The 24,383-nt window shown below is 40.0% G+C and overlaps 1 protein-coding gene across 2 annotated transcripts in view; it reads left to right on the forward strand.

Annotated features, from left to right (window-relative positions):
- lmf1 (lipase maturation factor 1) overlaps nt 1-24,383 on the forward strand; it is a 538,909-nt gene that overhangs the window by 36,354 nt on the left and 478,172 nt on the right. For both annotated transcript variants that reach the window (XM_080206431.1, XM_080206432.1), the window contains exon 2: nt 2,118-2,128. In XM_080206431.1, the coding sequence (XP_080062557.1) occupies nt 2,118-2,128 (11 nt within the window). The remainder of the gene's footprint in view (nt 1-2,117; nt 2,129-24,383) is intronic.

Below are 24,383 nucleotides of genomic sequence, written 5' to 3' on the forward strand. Positions count from 1 at the left end.
TGCTGGTTGATGGTGAGTGAATGGAATATGTTCACCTGACTAACATCCATTTCCAGGCAAGTATTATCAGATATTTATTGATTGCCACTTTTCTTTCTGAAAATTCTTCTTTGCCATTTTGGTTATATACTTGAAACAGCTTCTTGCCTCTACAGCATCTTAGAGCAGATGCAAAAAATTCTGAGATTTTCTGCTGCGTTTGTTAGCTTTTCATTTCAGAACTTGCCTCTGTCAATGCTTCGGTGTTGAAGGTGCCATTGGAAGATATCAATTACTTTCCCCATCAACAAACTATAAAGTTGGATACTTCTAATTGTCCTTTGAGAATCACAGAATCCCAACAGTGCAGAAGGAGGCCATTCAGCCCATCAAGTCTGCATTGATACACTGACAGAGTATCTTACTCAGGCCTTCTCCCCCTGCCCTATCCCAGTGACCCCACAGATTTATTACGGCTAATGCATACAAATCCTTTACATCTTGACACACTAAGCAGCAATTTAGTGTCGCCAATCCACTTACCTGGCACATCCCTAGAGCTTGAAGCAGCAGTGTTATCCACTATGCCACCGTGCAATCCCATTTTGCACTGATCATGAGATAACTTGACTATGTTACATAGTGCCTTTGACTGATTTTGACCTGCTGATCAAATTGGCAGTGTTGTTGGTGGGGAGGATAGAGAAATTACTGTTGCTTGATGATGCATCCTATTATGCCAATAAAGTTTAAATAGTTGCTTTTACATTATAGGTTATGCCCTGTACCATTCAACAAACATGGATAACTGAATTTCCTTAAGTGTCCTGAGGGGGAATGAAAGCTAATTTAGACTTGTAGAGAATTGGAGGGTTGTATTTTTTTGAATTAAGTTGATTTTTAATATTTGTTTGGAGAATTTGTTGATTAGTGGTCTTGTGACCGGCATTCTCCTTTATGTTCTGGAGGCTGCTTTTTTTTTTAACCTCTGGGGGATATACATTGGCTAATGTCATTTCAAATGAACTTGCCTGATTCTGACAAGCTGGCCAGTTTAGTGGGGGAAAGGTTATTTACCCATTGTTTCAGAGATCCTGTTTTATGGGAAAACCTGCTTGGTAGTTTTTTTTTCCCGTTTTTTGAATATTGCTTTGGTCATTAGAATCGTTAATAATTAGAAAGTTCATATTGTGTCCCGTTCATTCATCCCAGAAAGTAAAAAGGAAGTACGAGTACTTTCCCATAGCACAGTCTCTTTAGTAGATCTCTGCTTTGCTAGGCAGCTAATGAGCTGGAGCTTCTGGAACATTATGTACGAGACTGATTTCATGTGTATTCACTCTCTCAGCCACCTGGTCTAATTGAAGATCGTAACTTCCAAGGTCATCTAGGTTTTGAGACATTGGTATTTTGAAACAGGGACTTCTTAACTAAAGTTTTCTAATTTGACATTTTCTCTTGCAACTTTATTTGACACATTTGATTCGTAGTTGTAGTCTGAGGAATATGGTCTGTGAGAGCACTATTTGCTTAATATTGGTAGAGACGCAAGGCATGCAATAAAATCGGAAGCTACCCAATTTTGTGTATTTAATTGATCAGCCAAATGATTTGCTGTTCACTGTTTGGCCCACTGTCCGTTATAACATTGTGCATAACGTCACTTTTTTTGCTGGAAACATGGGCTAATAGTTAATATGAACTTCTGTGCTGGGAGTAGAAGTATTCTTTCCAATTTCCAAATTGTAACTGAGTCCTCATCGCTTAACTTTGAAAGCTGATGTAATTGTATTTGCCTCCTAACATTTCATTTGGTGTAAGTGATGTGTTTTCTTTATTTTGGGATTGGTAAAGATTCAGCTTTAACTGTGTTAGAATGCGCAGATTGACGTTTGTAAATCTATCATGTCGTGGGAGTGAGCCTTCATCACATCATGCCAGGACACCTATATTTTTTTCAAACCATGGACTCCATTACTATGAGATTTCGTAATTGGCTATTGCTAGTTATTTTCGTTTTAACAGGATGGTCGAAAACCTTACTGTACCTAACCTTTTAAAATGTTTTTTATGTATTGAAAATTTGAATTTGAAGATTTTGTTACAGATACCATTCATTGCCTGTTCTTGTTTTCCAGGTACTCGTTTGGTAAGTGGATGAAATTTCAGACATTTTGAAGATTATACGGTACTGATACAGTAAAAAGAGTATGGTTTTATTTTACAATTTTTAAACCATTACTTAATGACCTTTATGAAGAATATCAGTTGCTCTAATGATGAAAAATTAAATAGTCCACCTTGTGTGTTAATAGCTATCTGGCATTTCAGTGGATGTAGAAACAATTAATGTGACTGATTCAAAAAGCTGTGTTTCCCTAATGACCAGATTACACTTGGTAAAACATGTTCATTCATTTTGTTTGAGGCCTTAGATGCAGAAAGGAACCTTGATTATTAAACACTGATTTATCCGTTTCAGTTACACTCCAACTGTTGCATATCATGTGTTAAAGATTCTTCAAATAATGATGCACGTCCAAAGAATTAATTACATCATATGATAGACTATTGATGAGTGATATCTGTCTTCCCTGATATTTATGACTCTGTTCTTTGAGGGGTTGAGTGCCTTACTGTGAAAAGATATTTATTTATCTGCACTATTCATTATCAGGCATCTTCTGGAGTTTCTTACGACCGTTTTCTGTGTCCTGTAATTGGAGAAGGGAGACTCTCCAATAAAATCTTAATGCTCTTAACAATTGTCATTTGGGAGGCTGTTCAAACAATAGAAATTATGCAAGTTGGTACAGGACTATGGGATATGAGCGTTTTATTTGATCAGCTAAATGAGTGGCACGTCGGCATGTAGCAACACTTCCAGAACAAATTACTGGGGAATCCACACCAAGGGGAGGCAATAGCATAGTAGTATTGTTACTGGACTGGTAAGCCGGTGATGCTGTGGGAATCTGGGTTCAAATCCCACTACTGCAGATGATGACCATTGTTGGAAAAATCTATCTGGTTTGCTAGTGTCCTTCAGGGAAGGAACCCTGCCGCCCTGAGCAGAAATAACTCAACTCTGTTGACCCTGCAGTATCGTTCATGCTTAGATCTGAGAGCTCATGCCAAAATTGGGAGAGCTGTCTCAGACTGACACTCATACTCAGGAAATCATACCTTACAGCGAATGCCCTAGAAAACACCACCACTGTCCATGGATGTATTCTGTCTTGTGCAGCAGAGATGGCGGCACAATGATACACAGACAGAATTACCTTGCGAGTCCTTGACATTAACTCCTGATCAAAAAAAAAGTCATAAGAACTAGGAGTAGGTAATTCAGCTTCATGAGCCTGCTCCAATCATGGCTGATCTCTCAGCCTCAACTGCACTTACCTGCCCATTCACCTTAGCCTTTTAAACCTTTACGAATTAAAAATCTGTCCAACTCTTCCTTAAATTTACTCAAAGTCCGGCATCCACCATGTTCTGGGGTAGTGGATCACGTGGCTTCCAGTAAAACATTGACAAGAAAATCTTCTGCTGATTACTATGTACTGTTTTCCCTTCTCAGCTTATTTATGAGTTGAGGTTGGCAAGGGCACAGAAATAATGGTGCGTGGGTGGGTTGGAGCGGGGAAGGGGGGGAGCTTCACTGCACAATGCTTTTAGAGATGAATTCATGTTTTCACATTGAGGATACCTTCCATCATGCTGTGTGCCACTACCATTCTGCTAAATGGGATAGATTTGAACAGATCTAGCAACTCAAGACAGAGCATCCCATGAGGCAGTGAGGGCCTTTAGCTGCAGAATTATGCTCAACCACAATCTAACTTCAAGACTCCATATATCCCCATTTCATCATTACTACCAAGCCAGGAAACCAACCCTGGCTCAAAGAAGAGCGCAGAAGGGCATGCCAGGAGCAGCACCAAGCTGAACTAAGAATGAAGTTTCAACCTGGCGAAGCTACAACACACAACCATTTGCTATGCCAAATATATAAGCAGCAAGCGATTAGAGTGAAATGATTCTACAACTAATGGAACAGCTCAGTCATCCTGCCACATCCAGACATGTATGGTAATGGAGAATTAAACAACTCACTGGAGGAGGAGGCTCCATAAATATCTCCATCCTCAATTGGAAGAGTCCAGTATATCAGTACAAAATATAAGAATTGGCAAAAAGGGTAAATGTATACCAGAAGGGCAGTTCTATGTTTTATCATTAACAACATATAGCTCATTTTGCCAGCATACACCATCTTGGAGAATACAAATTTGTATTTACATCATATTACAGCAATACAGCTTAAACTGCTACAACGCACTAATCTAGTGTAAACTTTTTGATCCTGTCCATCGCAGTAGGAAGGAAAATTTGACAGACCATTTAAATATCCATTGAACTCAGACAACTGTGACCCAAAAATTCCTCCCTGGAATATTCTCCATTTGCCTGGGCAAATGTCATTCCGCAACAGTCAAGAAACTTGACGCATCTAGGAGGAAGAAGTCCGCTTGAATGGAACGCTATCTGTCATTTTAAACACTCACTCCCTCCACACTGGCGCACAGCCAAAGAAGTGTGTACCAAATGCATTGCAGCAGCCCACCAAGGCTCCTTCATCAGCACCTTTCAAACCCACAATCCCTACTCCCCAGATCACAGAGGAATAACCACCAAGTCCCATCCAAGTCACATACCATTCTCACTTGGAAATGTATCACCGCTTCTTGAGTCATTAGATCAAAACCCTGGAACTCTGTGTTAAATAATAGTATATGGAGAAGGAATAAGTCTGATGCTTGTCTTTTACCTTGAGAAAATTTATTCTTGCAACAGCTCAACACCCGACTGTTCCACCTGTGTCCATGTATTGTTTATCCCCCCCTCTGTTGTTATTAGCCCATTTAGGTGCATCTGCATCACTTTGGAATTATTGCTGTTGTCAATGTCAGGTCTCAAAGTTCTGCTTAAATTTTGTTTTTTATAATGAAATCTGTGCTTGTTGAAATGATTGAATGTAGTACTATGGAATGTAAGACTTTCAATTTCAAACATTTGCCTCTGTCTGTTCCTTCCCTTTCATATACAGATATTGGCATTCAGTAGGAGAGCTGGTCAGTTAGCCAATCTCCATCCTTCAGGTTACAATGTCAATGCCCAGAGTGGACTGGTGAAACCCAAATTCATTCTTTGCTCACTCCAAACTCCAAATTCAAATTCTAATTGAATATATAATAACTGCAGAAATCAGCTTTGAAGGAACTGTACTTTTATTGCACAAAATGAAAATAAACAATAACCATAAGCCTATGGTGAAGACAAAGTCCCGGTTGGGACTTAAAGATTAAAGGATCCTCTCAGGGTCTCGTTTTATACAGGACTTGGTATACAAGCTCCACCTCGTTGGTTAATTACCAATCCACAGGGAGCTTGTATGCAACGAACCCAACTGGGAGGCCAATTACTGATTTCCCCATGCAAATCGTGGGGGTTATCGCAGAATTCAATTCATGATTCTCACAAGAGAGACAAACAAGATCCAAGCTGATGAGATAAGGCATGTCAATTAGCCAGTCTTTCAGCTGAGGCAATAATCATTACCTGTTTAACAATGCACTTGGCTTAATGATGCAAAATTTTTTTTATTCATTTGTGGGAAATGGGCATTGCTGGCTGGCCAGTATTTATTGCCAATCCTTAGGTGCCCTTGAGAAGGTGATGGTGAGCTGCCTTCTTGAATTGCTGCAGTCCATGTTCTGTGGGTTGACCCACAATGCCGTTGGAGGGAATTCCAGGATTTTGACCGAGCAACTGCGAAGGAATGGTGATATATTTCCAAGTCAGGATGGTGAGTGGCTTGAAGGGGAGCTAGCAGATGGTGGTATTCCCATTTATCTGCTGTCCTTATCCTTCCAGATGGAAGTGGTTGCGGGTTTGGAAGATGCAGTCAGAAGATCTTTGGTGAATTGTTGCAGTGCATCTTGTAGATAGCACACGCTGCTGCTACTGAGCGTCAGTGGTGGAGGGATTGAATGTTTGTAGATATAGTGCCAATTAAGCGGGCTGCTTAATTGGCACTATATCCACAATTGCTAATACATTGACATTTTGGGCATATCTACATGGTTTGCAGTGGTCCAAAAATGTAACTCAAGGGCACCTTAAGCAATTGGGGATAGGCAGTAAATATTGGTCCTGTCAGTGATGCCCACATCCCGTGAATAAATGAAGAAAGATTCTAAATTGTAACATCTTAAACTAAGTCTACATGTATATGTGCATCTATTCAGTCATTCTACCACAAATAATGTAAGTGAAGAGAGTCTTTTTGCCCAACTTACTGAAAGATTATCAAGCTGAAACACATCTGTGGCAAGATAAACAGAGTTGTTGCCAGGCCTGCTCAGTATTTCCATTATTTTCAGTTTTGATTTCAGTTTTGCAGCATCCATGGTATTTTTTTGGTCATGCGACTCTTATACCTGGTTTTGACAAAAGACCAAGAATCGTGATAACGTATTGGTTTATTAGCATTGATCCGTCCTAATTCTCAATGTCCAATCATTCAGTACCAGGTTAGAAGTTGGAAATCACTAAGGTAGGTGCAAGAGCTTCACTTTGCTCATAGTTTCATAAGATAATTTTACAAAGTTGCCAGTGAGGTAAATCATTTCAGTGAATTAACAAAAAACAATGATATGCACCACTGGAGCAAGAAGAGGTTGAAGACTGTGGTGAGAAGGTGATTTATGTACGCTTGAGATCCAGAGAGAATGGCTCTGCTGGATTTTTCCTTTTTCAAAAAAAAATCATGTGCTACCAATCGCCTCCAAATTACTGGTGTTTATGGATGTTTCTGTGAATTATGAAAGTGAACCTTTGAAAGTTGTTGGAGCAAACTTGATAAATGTTGTAATTTACAGAAATCCTTTGTAAGTTGAATCTTCTGTCTGATGAAACTGTTGGAGATAATATAAATTGCCCATCAGGATATAATTATATAATCAAATCACTTGAAACAAAAAAGGTAGACTGATTATCTGCAAGTGAGGAGCAGCTGTACTAACACACAACTTGAACTGAATACTCCACTATCAAGGGTCAAGAATTTCCACTGATCTGAGGCCTGAGACCTGCTATTTTTAGGTTACGTCTTCCAGAATGCATTCCTTTTAAGTCCTTTTGCCCAGTTGATACATGGAAGGAGATGAATTTAAAGAAAACATTCATTTGTGATTAAGGTCGATAAACATTGATATAAAGAGCCAGTGGAGCAATGAAACAATTAAAATATATAAAGTAAAACTAGTAAGAAGGAAAATGGATGCTGAATATATTCTGGGTAGCCATGGTTAAAAAATGACTCCCAACTATTATAAGCTTTGTATTGAGGTCTTTGTTTAAAAGCTGCTTTGAGACCCATAACGTATGTTTGATTCCTGATTACGCAGTATTCCTTCAGTAATGTGTATACTCATTTCTTTTACTAGAAGATGTGAATTGTATTTTTTTTAGAACTCCATTTTTAAATCATTTGAGTGGATGTGGGTGTTGTTGCCTAGGCCAGTATTTATTGCCCATCCTTAATTAAGAACATAAGAAATAGGAGCAGGAGTAGGCCATCTAGCCCTTCGAGCCTGCCCCGCCATTCAACAAGATCATGGCTGATCTGAAGTGGCTCAGTTCCACTTTCCCGCTTTCTCCCCATAACCCTTAATTCCCTTGCCTATCAAAAACCTATCTACCCGTTTCTTAAATATATTTAGTGAGGTAGTCTCCACCACTTCAACGGGCAGAGAATTCCAGAGATTCACCACCCTTTGAGTGAAGAAGTTCCTCCTCAACTCCATTCTAAAATGCTCCCCCCTTATCTTGAGGCTGTGCCCTCTAGCCCTGCTGTCCTTTCTGAGCGGGAAGAATCTCTCTACCTCTACCCTGTCCATCCCCTTCATTATCTTATAGTCTCTATAAGATCCCCTCTCATCCTTCTAAACTCCAAAGAGTACAGACCCAGTCTATTCAGCCTCTCTTCATAGTCCGACCCCCTCACCTCTGGTATCAGCCTAGTGAACCTTCTCTACACTCCCTCCAAGGCCAAAATATCCTTGCGCAAGTGCGGCGACCAAAACTGCACACGGTTCTCCAGCTGCGGCCTCACCAATGCCCTATACAGCTGCAGCAAGACCTCCCAGCTTTTATATTCTATCCCCCTTGCTATAAAGGCCAGCATTCCATTCGCCTTCTTGATCACCTGCTGCACCTGCAGACTGGGTTTTTGCGACTCATGCACAAGGACCCCCAGGTCCCTCTGCACCGTAGCATGCTGCAGCTTTTCGCCCTTTAAATAGTAATCCCTCCTACTATTATTCCTGCCAAAGTGGATAACCTCACACTTGCTGACATTGTATTCCATCTGCCAGGTCCTCGTCCACTCACTCAGCCTATCTAGATCCCTCTGCAGACTTTCCACACCCTCCGCACAATTTGCTTTGCCACTTATCTTCGTGTCATCAGCAAATTTCGACACCCTACACTCAGCCCCCTCCTCCAGATCATCTATATAAATGGTAAATAGCTGAGGCCCCAGTACCGATCCCTGCGGCACTCCACTAGTCACCAACCGCCAATCAGAATAGCACCCATTGATACCAACTCTCTGCCTCCTATTAGACAACCAATCCTCTATCCACACTAACACCTTACCCCCAACTCCATGCCCCCTAACCTTCTGAAGCAACCTTTTGTGAGGCACCTTATCAAACGCCTTTTGAAAATCGAGAAACACCACATCCACCGGTTCCCCTCTGTCTACCGCACTAGTCACATCCTCATAGAATTCCAATAAATTTGTCAGATGCGACTTCCCCTTAACGAATCCGTGCTGCGTCTGCTCTATCAAACAATTCTTCTCTAGGTGCCTCGCTATTTCTTCTTTGATGATGGATTCAAGCATTTTTCCAACAACAGACGTTAAACTAACCGGTCTATAATTCCCTGCCTTTTGCCTGCTACCTTTTTTAAACAGCGGCGTAACATTAGCCGTTTTCCAATCTTCCGGCACTCCCCTGGAATCCAGCGAAGTTTGGTAAATAATCACTAAGGCATCCACTGTCACCTCTGCCATTTCCTTCAGAACCCTGGGATGCATTCCATCCAGTCCTGGGGACTTGTCCACCTCCAGTCCTGGGGACTTGCCCACCATCAGTCCTGCTAGTCGATCAAGCACTACCTCTCTAGTGACAGTAATCGCAATCAGGCTCTCAACTCCTACCGTCCTTCTATCTTTAATACCCGGCAAACTATTCGCGTCCTCCTCAGTGAAGACCGAGGCAAAAAACTTATTTAAGGCCTCAGCCATTTCCTTATCCCCCACCACGAAATCCCCCCTCTCATTCTCTAAGGGTCCAACATTCACTTTAGCCAGCCTCCTCCTCTTTATATATTTATAAAAACTCTTACTGTCCTTTTTTATATTTAGTGCTAGTTTAGCTTCATAGTCTATCCTTCCTTTCTTTATCAACTTCTTAGTCAATTGCCCTCAAGAAGGCAGTGGTGGCCTGTCTTCTTGAACCGTTGTAGTCCACATGGTATAGGTGCATCCACAGTGCTGTTAGGGAGGGAGTTGCATGATTTTGACCCAGCGACAGTTAAGGAACAGCAATATATTTCCAAGTCAGGATGGTGTGTCGCTCTGAGGGGAACTTGCAAGCAGTAATGTATTGATGCATTTGCTGCAGTTGTCCTTGTTAGGTGAGTGCCAGGCAAGTGGGTGAATCCTAACCTGGGCCTTGTAGATAGACTTTGAGGTCAAGAAGTGAGTTAGTTGCTGCAGAATTTCCAGCCTCTGACCTGCTACTGTTGTCACAGTATTTGTATGGCTGTTACAGTTTAATTTCTGGTCAATGGTAATTCCAGGATCTTGATAGGATGGATTTAACAATTGTAATGCTGTTGAATGTCGAAGGGAGATTTGTTCTTGTTGCAGATGGTTATTATCTTATGCTTGTGTGACGCAAGTGTCACTTGCCATTTATCAATGCAAGCCTGAATGTTGTCCAGGTCTTGCTACATATGGACACAGATTGCTTCAGTTCTGTCCTGTGATGTCTATGCCTCCAGACTATTCTCTTCTAGGTTCCTCTTTCCTTCATGCTCTGTCCAGTCTTCTGCATTTGCCATGTGGGGAGATAATTGAGCTATATTTTGCATTTCTGATGTTTCATATTTCCTATAAAATTCCAAGTTAACTGGCCAGTCCTCAAATGTGGTTGGTGGCTAACGTTATGTATTGATCCATCAACAACATTTGTCAAATATCTATTATGTCATTTACTACACGAGGAGATTGCTAAGTTATTGCTTATCTCGTTTTGTGACTCCACGAGCTACCAGGATTATATATAGAGTTATGAGGTACACTGAATTCCAACTGAATTGAGTCTTATTTTTGATCACTTCAGATATCAACCGTGAAGAGAGGTAGAGGAGACTATTGATGAGATATTTACAAGTTGTGAAAAAATGTTGCCTTGACTAACTTTCTGTGCTACACTAGAACATTTGGTCAGACTATTTGTATTTCTCATTTGAATGATAGGAACTAAGCTTGCTTTCACTTAATAGGTGCTGACAACTGAGTGGAATAATACCATTAGGATTTTCCTTGTTGTAAACCCTCATTTATTCCCTATTTGATAAATCACTTTACTCAAAGAAAGCTGTTGCTCTTTGTACAAGTGAATGACTTGGATAGACTTTTTAAAGTCCTTGGCCTAGATATCTGTTAGGCCAGTTTTCAAGCACCAAGTGGGAAAGGAAAGCAATTTCTGTGCTCCAAGATTGAGGCCCAGGCGTCTCAAGAAACTAGTCCTTGGACTAGATAATTTCATTTTTATCTAAAACATATGTAACAAGGTCAGATTTCTACATTAATATTTTGGAAGTACAGATTATTCACATTGGAATCAAATTAAAGATTGATCATCTCTGTTCCCGTTCAATGAGGGCATTAAAGCACTTTTTCGATTCAGCAGAAAAATGCATGAAGTATACAATTATGAGGATACATGTGATACTGGGATTTTTTCACAACAGCTTGGAAAGTTAAGAGGAAATTTATTGGAGACATTTAACATCAGGATGAGACTCATTGGGGCGAACAGGAAAAAAATGCTTCCTTTATTTGAAGTGACGGAGGTGAGGGGTCGTCAATTTAAGACTGTGATTAAGAAGTGAGGAGGGAGATTGTGGAAAAATGTCTTCAGTTGTTGGGAGATGGAACACTTTGCCAAAGGCGGTGGTTGAGGGAGAAATCATTGCATAATTTAAGAGGAAATTTTGAAGCAAAGTGTTACGGATAGGAAAAGGATTAATTTATACAGCACCAATTTTTTTTCTTGCCACCTGCCTGTCAATATTTGCTTCCCCCATTATAAGCAGTGGTGTATTTCCCAGCCCTTTGATGTTATCCAATTTCTATTAATAACCCCCCGCAAACTTGAGATAGGATGACGTCGAAGTTTATTTGTGCACAACCAAAACACAATAAAAGAAAGATTTGCGTTCAAAGAGTGAAAGAGGGACAGAGAAAAGAAATATTTATAGTTCCAAGACCACAGAGAAAATAAATGGTCTTTCACATGGGTCCCAAAGTCCAGGGTCAATCTCCAATGAGGTATTGTTTCACGGAAGTTGGCAGGCTGAAAATTAATGCAGGATATTCACTTTTCTGGTGGAATTGAGTTCAGGTGATGAGATAGGCATACAGAAATGAATTTGTCTTGTTAGCAATCGTAGAGAAGTTGCAGTATATAAATAGAGTAGATGGAGCTCCTCTTCTGCGAGGCTGGTAAACAGCAGACTGAGCTTGCAGTTCTGCAAGGCAGTATTATTGGATATATGGCTGGTTGGCCAAATCTGGGTTATGAAATGCAGATGGTCTTCATATAGTTTTCTTTGAATTTGGTCTCTGTAGCCCGCAAGTGGTCATTAACGTATCTTCAGAGATAATGAAGTGTCGGTTTCTTTGATACTGCTAGGTAGCTTCTTTTGTCTAAGAATCACTGACAGACTTGGCTTCAGCCATTTGTCCAGTTTTATAATTTTAGCAATTTCCATGAGGATATCTATATAATATATATATATTTATGAGGTTGAGGTTCGTCCCCTCACAAAAAGAATCAAGAGCTGCAGGAAAACCACAGCACAATAAAATGAGTTTTAGATTGGTCCAACAATGAGCTGGCTATGAGAAGTGCTCCTCTGATTATCAAAATATGGTAATGAGAAAACTCATTGTTAAGAATGTGATAACATGTTCAAGAATATTAGTTACAAAGGAATTTCAGAAATAGTTGTTTGCAATTGTCAACAATATTTGTTCGAAGAATGCGCCTTTTCTTTGAATGAAAACAATCTTGCCTACATTCTGCAGTGTGCATAACGGCTTTCTGCCCCATTGAGGAGTCTGATGAATGGTCTGTCAGTGGGAGATTTTTGTCCTTAGCCTGTTATCTGGTTCTGTTTACTGTCAGCTCACCACTCCTACCATCACCTCTGAAATCAATAACTGTCTAATTATTAGTTCTGCTGGCTCCGACAAATTTTGCCATCAGCACCACAATCAATCAGGTTTATTCCCAGGCGGATCCTCTAGCTTGAAACATTGCTGGGTTAATTGTCAAGTAATTTAGAACCAACAGACGATTTATGTTCATAATTAATTTTCTTAGGGATTCGTACTGGGAGGAATAAAACTCAAATCCAAGGCTAAGGTGTGTCGGGCACAGGAAACAATATATTAATGTTACTTTTACAAGTAAAGAATAAAGAGAACATGTATATTACTTCCTATTCCATTCTGATTAGAGCAGAAAAAGTGGAGACTTCAGTGTTACTTTAATTAGGGACAACGCTAATTGATGAGAGGATTAATTGTTTTCACAGCTATGGATTTGTACTTTGCAGTATTTACATCGTTAACCAAAGTGTAGCTTTTGTACTAGGAACTGACCCTGAGCATGAGGACTGAAGGTTGCAATGTCTTCTGTGATACGGCCTCAACAGCTAATTAAATAAATTGTATTTAATGTTGTTTTTGCCTTGCCTGTCACAAGTCATAATGTACCACCCTTAGCAATGTATTTTTGTATGTTTCAATAACACAAAATTTGTTCTACTTTCTAGTTAGTGCTTTTGATTTTCTCAGATCACGTGTCAGAAAAGAGGGTAACTGGCTTGCCCACTGAGACACTAGTAGTGTTGCTCGGAGCCTGATGTGAGGAACTGCAAGAGAGCACGATGAACTAATCTCCTTGTTATTGAACAGGGAGCTTTGACCACACCACTAGGTCTAAGCTTGATCGCACTACAACAATGTTAGTGCACCAAGGTAACAGGCCCCACTGTGTAGCTTCCTGAAATAGTTTGCTCTTGTAATATTTTTATTGTACTCAATGGGTTGCTCCTGTCTACTGTCATATTTTTAGGGCCTATGAAAATACATAATTTGTTTAATTCTGGAGCATCTGACATTTGATTTGAATTTGGTGCAGTAATACCATGTAAAACAAAATTGCTGAGAAGAGGTGCATATTAAAGCTTTTCATCTTGTATTCTCCAAAACAAACCTAAGAATGCTAAATTTCAAAAGATCACAAGGAATTAGGAAAAAAGGATGGAGGTTGTTAGGCAAAGTTGACTCTGGCTGAGGCATTGTCAAGAAGAAAGTTTGGCTTTGCAAGCTTCTGGGTAAATTAGAAAAGTGCCAGGCTTTGTTTGCAGAGAGTGAAATTGCATGTGGATGCAATACACTGATCCATGTTACGAGCTCAACTGTTTGTCTTAAATTGGTTGTTAGTGTAGCTATCAGCACACTTATGATTGTTCAGCAAGTGCTTTCACCATGGCCACACCAATCAGAGTTGGCTTGAAAACCATTCTTTTTGTAGTATAACTTGTCGCGATTCTATGAAATTTGGCATGCTTGCATTTGTCCTGACGAGTGCAAGATGAAAACCTTTGGCAACACAGCTCTCTTTTCAGCAGTATTCAAGTGGAAAATTAATGGATGTGTACAATCAGCATAAAATAATTATGTTTTAAAAGTACCATGTTTCATATTGTGTGCTAGGATGTTATTTTTATTTTAATTGGAATCACCTGAAGAATAATTAGTTATTTGTTTGGCATTCTGTGCTGCTGTGTTAGCCATGGAAGTTTAATTCTGAAATCGACCATTGCATTAATACAGGGACCTACATGACATTAGTGACCACTTCATTTTAGAACATAAGAAATAGGAGCAGGAGTAGGCCATCTAGCCCCTCGAGCCTGCCCCGCCATTCAATAAGATCATGGCTGATCTGATTTTGAATTTGTGTTTTTTTTTGTTCATGTGGCATTTGAGATTGGGGTCTGTTCGACGCGTCAACTGAGTTGTTAAAACCTAGATGACTCTAGTGGTTTATTTGCATAGGTTTGTCATACTAAGGACATGCATATGATTAATTTGGGAATTAAAGATCAAGAACCTACTTACATTAACTTCCTCTAATCTTCAAATTTGGCCCAGCAGTTGATTTTTAAAGTGTGAATTCAGGTTGAATGATTCACAAATAGGTGTTTCCTCCAGTGGGGAATTGAGAACAAGAGGACACAATCCTAAAACGAGACATAGGCCAAGAAGTGCATTTTCCAAAGGCTAATGGGAATCTGGAACACTTGTCCCCCAGAATGCTGTGGCCGTTGGATCAATTGAAATTTTCAGTTGTGAGGCTGATTGTTTTTCGTTAGGTAACCGTTTGAAGGCATGTGGAGCAAAGGTGGGTAAATGGAGTTGAGGTATAAATCAGCGATAATCCAACTGTTGGTAAAGCTTGAATAGCCAATTTCAGCTCCTGTGTTTCATGTCCAGAGCAATTTATGTCAGATTCATGAGACAGCTGGAGGAAAATGATGGGCAATTACCTTTTCTGTGCCAATATAAATTTGCTTCTGACTTTTATCACCTGTCTTGAAAAAGTATAGGTTGGCAATCTGACATAGACTGTGTTCTGACCCATGAACTTTGAGAGAAGCATTACTGACATAATCGGGTTTAAATGAATCCTTTAAAGCTGAAGAGAATGAACAAGATTACGTTTCTGGTACTATCATGTAAGATAACTCCATTGCTGCAGAAGCAAGTATTTGTACTTTATTTGCTGAAATGAATAATGAGGAATGTTTCATGTTTAGAATGAAGATTTTCATGAAGTATTTCATTGGATCGTTTTCTAAGCCGGTGTACAAGTGCATTTGAAATACTGATTTCAGCCCTTTATCTACATTTTTGTGCAGTGATTTGGAGTGTTATCAACTATCCAACTTCCACTAGTACTACCTTACTGTGGATAAAGTCAAGATAATTGTCTTATCCTGTTGAACAATAATGGGCATGACTTTGTGTCCTGACTCTCTCTGGCTTGTTTTGGAGTTTCAGCATTCCTTGGGTCTATGCCAAGTCTCTGTTTCTTACAATTAACCTGTTACCAGATTGGCTTACATGTTAGCCAACATGTTACAGTTGAGGTATATTGCTTAGAAATTTGAAGAAAAGTGCACTTTATTGAAATCAACGTCTTGTATATTTATTTTAATTATTTAAAATTTATTTTAATTTTAAGGAGTAGATCATAGTGCTTTTTTGCAGCAACAACATGTCAGAAGGAAGCATCGGTTAATATTTCATGCTGTCAGGTTTTTTTTGCGTTTGCAGTGATGGAATCGGATGTTTATATGGCCTGGCCAGTTGAACCCTTGTGTTTCTAATCATAACATCACCTTTGGAGAGTCGTTCTGTGTCAAATTCTAGTTTTGACCTTTCACCTCTTCTTCTCCTTTAATTTCATGCTGTAAAAACAGCATAATGAGGGGTTTACTGACCCAATTGGAAGTTTTAATAAAACCTATTAGTGCTAAAAGTTGTGCCTTAAGGAAGCAATTACTAAAAGAAACCCAGCTTGGTGCTGGCCTAGGTAATGGACATTCCCATTAAATGTTTCCAGATTGGTTGTTTAACTCTTGCACTACCTTCTTACTGATGTAAGTGCTTTCACTGTGAGCTCTGTCCACAAAGATCCTCTCTTGAACATCTGTGATTTAGTAACTGGAGTACCAAACTGAAACAACTGGCAGTTTTATGCACTGAGGCTGAACTCTAGCTTCAAAATTGGACTCAAAGTCTCAGACATGTATCTATGATCACTGCCACCCAATCCTAGGTTTCTAATTCCATTCCATCACTCTTGAGGAGCAATAACTAGATTAGGTTTATGCCACTTAATATTGTTTTGTCCCTGATAGATGTCCCTGATTTTTGGATCAAAAATTATGAACACTGGTTATCAGTCTTCGAAAGTAATAGATCTGGCACTAAACAGTACTTCTAAACCATTGGATGCTTCCTAATAAAACCTTCAATAATATAAATACTTCATGCTCTGCTTTTGCCAATTTATAAGGTAGTGGGAATTCTAAGAAAATCTGAGGAATCAATAACGTGGCTGAAGGAATGGAAGTAACACGGTATTGGTTGAGGAGTAATATGGTTGGAGAAGGAAGCAAGACTGAGGGGAGTAGCAAGGGGGCAAAACTTGACCTCCTCTTGGGAAATAAGGAAGGGCAGGTGACAGAAATGTTAGTGAGGGATCACTTTGGGACCAGTGACCAGGACTCTATTAGTTTTAAGATAGCTATGGAAAATGATAGGTCTGTCCCAGAAGTTAAAATTCTAAATTGGGGCAAGGCCAATTTTGATATCAGGCAGGAACTTCCAAAAGTTAATTGAGGGAGTCTGTGGGAAAGAAAAGGGACATCTGGTAAGTGGCTTGCTTTCAAAAGTGTGTTAACCAGGGTTCAGGGTAAACTCATTACTCTTAGAGTGAAGGGCAAGGCTGGCAGAAGTTAGGAACCCTGGATGATTCGGGATATTGAGGCCCTGGTCCAGAAAAGAAGAAAGAGGCACATGACATGCATTAGCAGCTGGGATCAAGTGAATCTCTGAAGATTATAGGGGGTGTAGGAGTAGAGTTAAAAGAGAAATCAGGAAGGCAAAAAGGGGACATGAAATTGTTTTGGCAGATAAGGCAAAGGAGAACCCAGAAAGCTTCTACAAATACATAAAGGGCAAAAAAAGACAACCGAGAGAGTAGGGCCTCTTAAGGATCAACAATGTCATCTATGTGCAGATCCACAAGAGATGGGTGAGATCCTAAATGAATATATCTCATCAGTATTTACTGTTGAGAAAAGCATGGATGTGAGGGAACTTGGGGAATTAAATATTGATGTCTTGAGGAGTGTATATATTATAGAGAAGGACGTGCTGGAAGTATTAAAGCGCATTAAGGTTGATAAATCTGCGGGATCTGATGAGGTATATCCCAGGGCATTGTGGGAGGCTAGGGAGGAAATTGCAGGTCCCCTAGCTGAGATATTTGAATCATCGATAGTCACAGATGAGGTGCTTGAAGATCGGAGAGTAGCAAATGTTGTGCCTTCGTTTATAAAGGGCTGTAGGGAAAAGCCTGGGAACTACAGGCCAGTTAGCCTCACATCTGTGGTGGGTAAATTGTTGGAAGGTATTTTGAGAGGCAGGATCTGCAGGCATTTAGAGATGCAAGGCTGATCAGGGACAGTCAGCATGGCTTTGTGAGTGGAAACTCATGTCTCACAAATTTGAGTTTTTTGAAGGGGTAACCAAGAAGGGAGATGACGGCAGTGCAGTTGATGTTGCCTTCATGGACTTTAGCAAGGCCTTTGACAAGTTACCACATGGTAGGTTGTTGCATAAAGTTAAATCTCACAGGATCCAGGGTGAGGTATCTAAATGGATACAAAATTGGCTTCTTGACAGAAGCCAGAGACTGGTTGTAGAGTTGTTTTTCAAACTGGAGGCCTGGGAGCAGTGCAGGGCCCACTGTTATTTGTCATTTATATTAATGATTTGGATGAGAATATAGGGGGCATGCTTAGTAATTCTGCAAATGACACCAAGATTGGTGGCATGGTGGACAGTGAGGACGGTTATCTCCAATTACAGCGGGATCTTGAACAATTGGGCCAGTGGGCTGACGAGTGGCAGATGGAGTTTAATTTGGACAAATGCAAGGTAATACATTTTGGTCAATTGAACCAAGGCAGGACTTACTCAGTTAATGGTAGAGCGTTGGGGAGAGTTACAGGACAAACAGATCTAGGAGTACATGTTCATAGCTCCTTGAAAGTAGAGTCACAGGTAGACAGAGTGGTGAAGAAGGCGTTCGGCATGTTTGGTTTCATCAGTCAGGACATTGAATACAGGTGTTGGGACGTTTTGTTAAAGTTGTACAAGACATTGGTAAGGCCATACTTGGAATGTGTGCAGTTCTGGTCACCCTATTATAGAAAGGATATTATTAAACTAGAAAGTGTGCAGAAAAGATTTACTAGGATGCTACTGGGACTTGATGGATTGAGTTATAAGGAGAGGCTGAATAGCTTGGGACTTTTTTCTCTGGAGCGTAGGAGGCTGAGGAGTGACCTTACGGAGGCCTATAAAATAATGAGAGGCATAGACAAGGTAGATCGTCAATATCTTTTCCCAAAGGTAGGGGAGTCTAAAACTAGAGGGCATACGTTTAAGGTGAGAGGGGAGAGATACAAAAGTGTCCAGAGGGGCAATTTTTTTTCACACAGGAAGGTGAGTGTCTGGAACAAGCTGCCAGAGGTAGTAGTAGAGGCAGGTACAATTTTATCTTTTAAGAAGCATTTAGATAGTTACATGGATACGATGGGTACAGAGGAATATGGGCCAATTGTGGGCAATTGAGATTAGCTTAGGGGTTTTAAAAAAAGGGCAGCATGGACAAGTTGAGCCAAAGGGCCTATTTCCATGCTGTAAACCTCTATGACTCTGAGTGCCCCAAAGATTGGTGTTTGTTTACCTAGCATTGCTAATTTGCACAAGTGACCTGGATTCAGAGCTCAATGTAACCCATCACATTCAGGGATAACAAACTGTGGAGAAAGTCGGATTTGTGGCAGTATCCAGCATTCAGAAAGCATGCAGAATGCCGAACGATGCACCCAGATCGCTTTTGAGTACAAAGCGATTCAGAACGTCAAGTGACAAGAGAGCTTGGGTGAGCAGCAATTCAGTTACCATAGAGATTTGTGCTTAGCTTTTGCATGATTTATGATCATCAAATCCGTTGGTATCTGTGGTTTGAAATACTGTAAATGCAAATCAGTGGGAATATAGATTCAAACTTTGTGAGGTTGTGTGATACCATAGCAAGTAAGCAGCCTCCAAAGCTAAAATGTTTGGACAGTCCTGCTGTAACATTTTGGTTTGTGGCATTTGGTAAATTCAATGCAGAGACAGCCAAACTGGTGTGGATGTTGAATGGTTATGTACCTAACTCTGCTCTGACAGAGTTTGCATATTTAATTTTGTTACAATCTCAATGGCAAAACAAACCAAAATAACTAAATTTAATGAAAGACCTGCAAATAAAGAAATTACCAACAAGATTCCACTTCCTATTGCTTTTACTTCAACACTAATCAGAATCAATAAATAAAACATATGATATAACAGGCGAATGATGCTTAGCGTGAACAACAAATTGCATGTGAAATAGCAGGTACAGCTGTTATGATCTTGAGGGAGACCATTAACTTTTGAAACAAAATCCAAACTACCACTGCATCGATGGTTATGGGAAGTTAGGGACATTTCTTTATTGTAGATGAAACAATGATGCTTTTTATGTTCACTTGTTATTAAATGTTCATATTAATATCAAATGTTGTACTTGTTACTCTGTGGCCACCTTTGAATTGCAATTATCAGCTTCTCACCAATTGCTTCCATCAACTTACATTTAAAAATCACAATCCCTATAGTGCAGAAGGAAGTCTTTTGGCCCATTGAGTCTGCACCAGCAACAATCCCACCCAGACCCTATCATTATAACCATAAGTATTCACCTTGCTAATTCCTCTGACAGTAAGGGGCAATTTAGCACGGCCAATCAATCTAACCTGCACATCTTTGGACTGAGGGAGGAAACTGGAGCACCCGGAGGAAACCTATGCAGACGTGGAGAGAATGTGCAAACTTTACACAGGCAGTGACCCGAGGTCAGATTTGAACCTGGGTCCCTGGCACTGTGAGGCATCTGTGCTAACCATTGTGCTGCCTTAAATGTCAGTCCCCAAACTAAAAAGTTATATTCTTAAAACATATGAATCGTAAAATTATACATTTTCGCAACACAAGAATATCTCATGAAATTCCAAGCATTTGCATCACCCCCTGCAGAATTGTTGCACTATGTACAATCTTGCAGTCTTTCCCACTGGCTCTCCAGAATGTAGAATCACCCACTTAATGGATTTGGCGCTTGAGTTACTTGCAAAAGTAGCTCGACTCTTGACATCTAAGTCTCCCAGAGACCAATGACATTTGTGAGATATGTGGAAAGATCAGGAAGATGCCTTTGAGGTAGAAGATCAGCCATGATCCAATTGAATTGTGGAGTTGGCTTGAGGGGCCTGAGCCAATATTTCTATATTCCAAACAGCAAATTCTGAAGAACCTCTTTGCCTAGATTCACAACAATCCGTATGGCAGAGATTCCCCAGAGACTCTCTTACCTGACTCCTTTAATAAACTTTATTGAACAATGTGGTTGGCTGGGGCATAGCGATAGAATTTCTAATTCATGATCTCTGCTCCAACTTGGTTTTCAGTTTTCTGTTCTTTTTATCTGTTATTACACAGCCAGCTCCTTGTAAATGTGCCTTCTCTGTTTTTCCACCCTTTCTCTGTCCACAGTACCTTAGCTGCCTTCCTGTTGGTGCTGCTCCCAGGTCAAGAATTGACAAGGTCACATGAATCAGTATTTCTTATTATTTGAGAAAATGACAATTGATCTCTTTACAACCGATGCAAGCATTTCAATCATCCTTGGAAACAATTACAGTTTCCCTACACATTTTCAAAAATTTACAGAAGTTCCTAATATACTGTTTCTGGGTCAAAGGGTAATCATACTTGGCATTTTGACACATTGTAAGGAACTATTCAATCTAATGTAAAATGCAGTCAAAAGCGAAACATAGATGAATATACAGAATGGCCTATCTAATGACAACCTTTTTCCACTTGAAATTTCCAGGTTTGGACTTCATGAATACTGCAGGAATGCTAGCTTCCTGCTCAGCAACTTGCTGTTATTACATTCTGTTCTTGGGGTGTAGATGACACTAACAGGGTACTGTAGTATTTATGATCCCTAACTGCCCTAAGGGAATTGTGGAACTGGAATCAGGTGCCAGACAGATCAGGTAGGGCTGATTAGAGAATTCTTGGCACCTTTTCACGACTAACCCACAAATGATCCATTTTATTGATTTTAGTTTCACAGATCACAGCGCTGAAATTTGAACTGATGACCTTTTGGGTTCTTAGTCCAGTTCTTAATCCATAATTGCAAGGCGATCTAACATCCTTGTTGACATGTGACCAGTGGTGTAAAATCTTTTCTGCTAACACAGCAATTGTGGCTGTATTGGCCTGGAGCAATAACCCAATGCATTTTTGCAAGAAATAATTGATACGTTATTGTACAGTACTTTGCATTTATAACGTCTGTGTTACTGCTAAATGTTATCACTTCTCCTGCAACCCCCAAAGCACATGGTACGTTTTTGATAAAGTCTCTTCTGCAGAGGCTCTGATTTATCCCAGTCCTTGTTAGTACATGTTGATTTATACATGAGAAAGTCAACCCCATCAGGTTTAATGTATAAAATATGCATCCCATTTGTCATCATGTCAGGTTTGGTATGTTTTTGATTTATTCAAATGGTTTGGTTATTGTTTCCATGCATTTACTTATCTGGTATTCCTGGATGAGATTTGTTGACAGTAATAATTCCAAAATAATGAACTAAGTATAGCAAGATTAGTTGACTTAGATTATGTTAATACAATTCTGACTCTTTTTAAGTAAATGTCAGGGACAATTAAACACTTTCTGTAAAAGGCCCTTTCTTTATACAGGATTATTTTATATTTTTCCTTCAAGTTATTTAGCTGTGTATATATGTGTGGAGGAGGTGATGATTGGTAGAGGATGAAGACAAATTGTGTTCAAGAGAGCCTTGTTAAAATTCCAGACTCTGTAGAGGCACAAAAAAATGTTCAGATTGACTGAAAGGGACAAATATGTGATTCCTGCAGCAAGACGTTATTGGCTATGAATAACTTTTTTAGATGCACAAAGGACCACCAAACTGAAGTAAATCCTTTTTTTTGTTAGATATGCTATCAAAAGTATAAATGATGAAATAACATCTTTAATTTAGGCATACAAATTTGTGTTCAGTAAAACCCATACGTTTTTGTTAGGATAATCAGTAATTTTCCTTTCCTTAAAATGTGGGTTCTTCTCAAATTATCTCTGGATGCTTAAGCGGAACCACATATTCTTGTATGATTTTTAGGTACCTGTGTTGTCGATGAATGAAGTAGTTCTGGTTTGCCATCTGCATCTGGTTGGAGTTACCCTGGCCAAATCTTGACTTCTTCCTTCCTTGTTAATACTGCTTTTTAAAATATAGCCCACCTCTCAGAAAAAGAGACTTCACAACACTAATGCACCAAAACATATGCTGTACAAAAACTCCTTCTCGCTGTTGGTGGTGGTGGTGGCGGGGGGATGCAGGAGAAGTGAAACTCCAGAAATCATCATCTTTTGCATCATTTTAAATGTGCAACACCACTTCCACCCCCGCACCCCACCCACCCACCCAAAGAAGACTGCTCCACACGCTCATGGTTGCAAGGCTTCTTGAGATGGACCAGGTTGCTAGGTGTTCGTTTGACTTATTGAGACTTTTACTCATCGATTTTTCAGGTTTCACCGGCATTTGGTGTGTTTATTTTGTTTTCCCTTGCTTTGACTTTACAGTAGAAAAAAGTGATTTGAAGTTTAATGGATAAATTAACCAGTATGAAATAATTACATACACGCAGCCTCCGGGTGGTCACATGGGTGCGGGGAAAACGCAGACGCAAAAGTTGTCATGTGTCAGGAGTGCAGGAGTTCTCCCCTGGATGCAAGCAGACCAGCAGCAAGTAAGGGCTGCTTAGTATTGTCAATAAATCACTTGTTGGTCCCTGATTGCCAGCTATTGCAATCCAGTACTTCTGCCTGGTGCCAGGAATTGGCAGAATGGCACAGGGACATTACCACATTGATGCACTTGTGTTTGATAAAAATATTACAGAATACTGGACAAACTTTGAGTGAGGGTGGAGTATCTAGCGAGACAAATCAAAGACGATACAGGCATATGCTCTTTTCAATTTAGCAAGCCCCGAGGCAGTCGAGAAATTTGTGTCTTTGGTTTTTCAAACGGAGGAAGAGATGGAGAATCCTGAGAAATTGCTAAAAAGTTTGAGCCCATATGCATGCCAGTAAAAAACATTATATTGGAAAGACACACATACACTACCAACCAAAAATTTGATGAATCTTTCAATCTTGTACAACTGTTCTCAAAACCCTAGCGAAAAGCACGTTTGGTATCCTTACCAGTGACCTTGTGGGAGATTGCATTGTGTGTGGGATCCATAGTGATGTTGTCCTCAAGCAGCTCCTTCACAGATTTAACTCTGGAATCTGTGGTCAACATCTTGATTTGATTTGATTTATTTTTGTCACATGTATTAACATATAGTGAAAAGTATTGTTTCTTGCGCGGTATACAGACAAAACATACTGTTCATAGAGAAGGAAATGAGAGAGTGCAGAATGTAGTGTTTCAGTCATAGCTAGGGTGTAGAGAAAGATCAACTTAATGCAAGGTAAGTCCATTTAAAAGTCTGACAGCAGCAGGGAAGAAGCTGTTCTTGAGTCGGTTGGTACATGACCTCAGACTTTTTTCTGTATATTTTTTCTGAAGGAAGAAGGCGGAAGAAGAATGTCCGGGGTGCGTGGGGTCCTTAATTATGCTGGCTGCTTTGTCGAGGCAGCGGAAAGTGTAGACAGAGTCAGTGGATGGGAGGCTGGTTTGCTTGATGGATTGGGCTACATTCATGACCTTTTGTAGTTCGTTGCGGTTTTGGGCAGAGCAGGAGCCATACCAAGCTGTGATACATTCAGAAAGAATACTTTCTATGGTGCATCTGTAAAAGTTGGTGGAAGTTGTAGCTGACATGCCAAATTTCCTTAGTCTTCTGAGAAAGTAGAGGCGTTAGTGGGCTTTCTTAACTATAGTGTTGGCACTGGGTACCAGGACAGGTTGTTGGTGATCTGGTCACCTAAAAACTTGAAGCTCTGGAC

Source organism: Carcharhinus amblyrhynchos, chromosome 18 (genome assembly GCF_965287045.1).
Source record: "Carcharhinus amblyrhynchos chromosome 18, sCarAmb.v2.hapA, whole genome shotgun sequence".
NCBI classification, from domain to species: domain Eukaryota; kingdom Metazoa; phylum Chordata; class Chondrichthyes; order Carcharhiniformes; family Carcharhinidae; genus Carcharhinus; species Carcharhinus amblyrhynchos.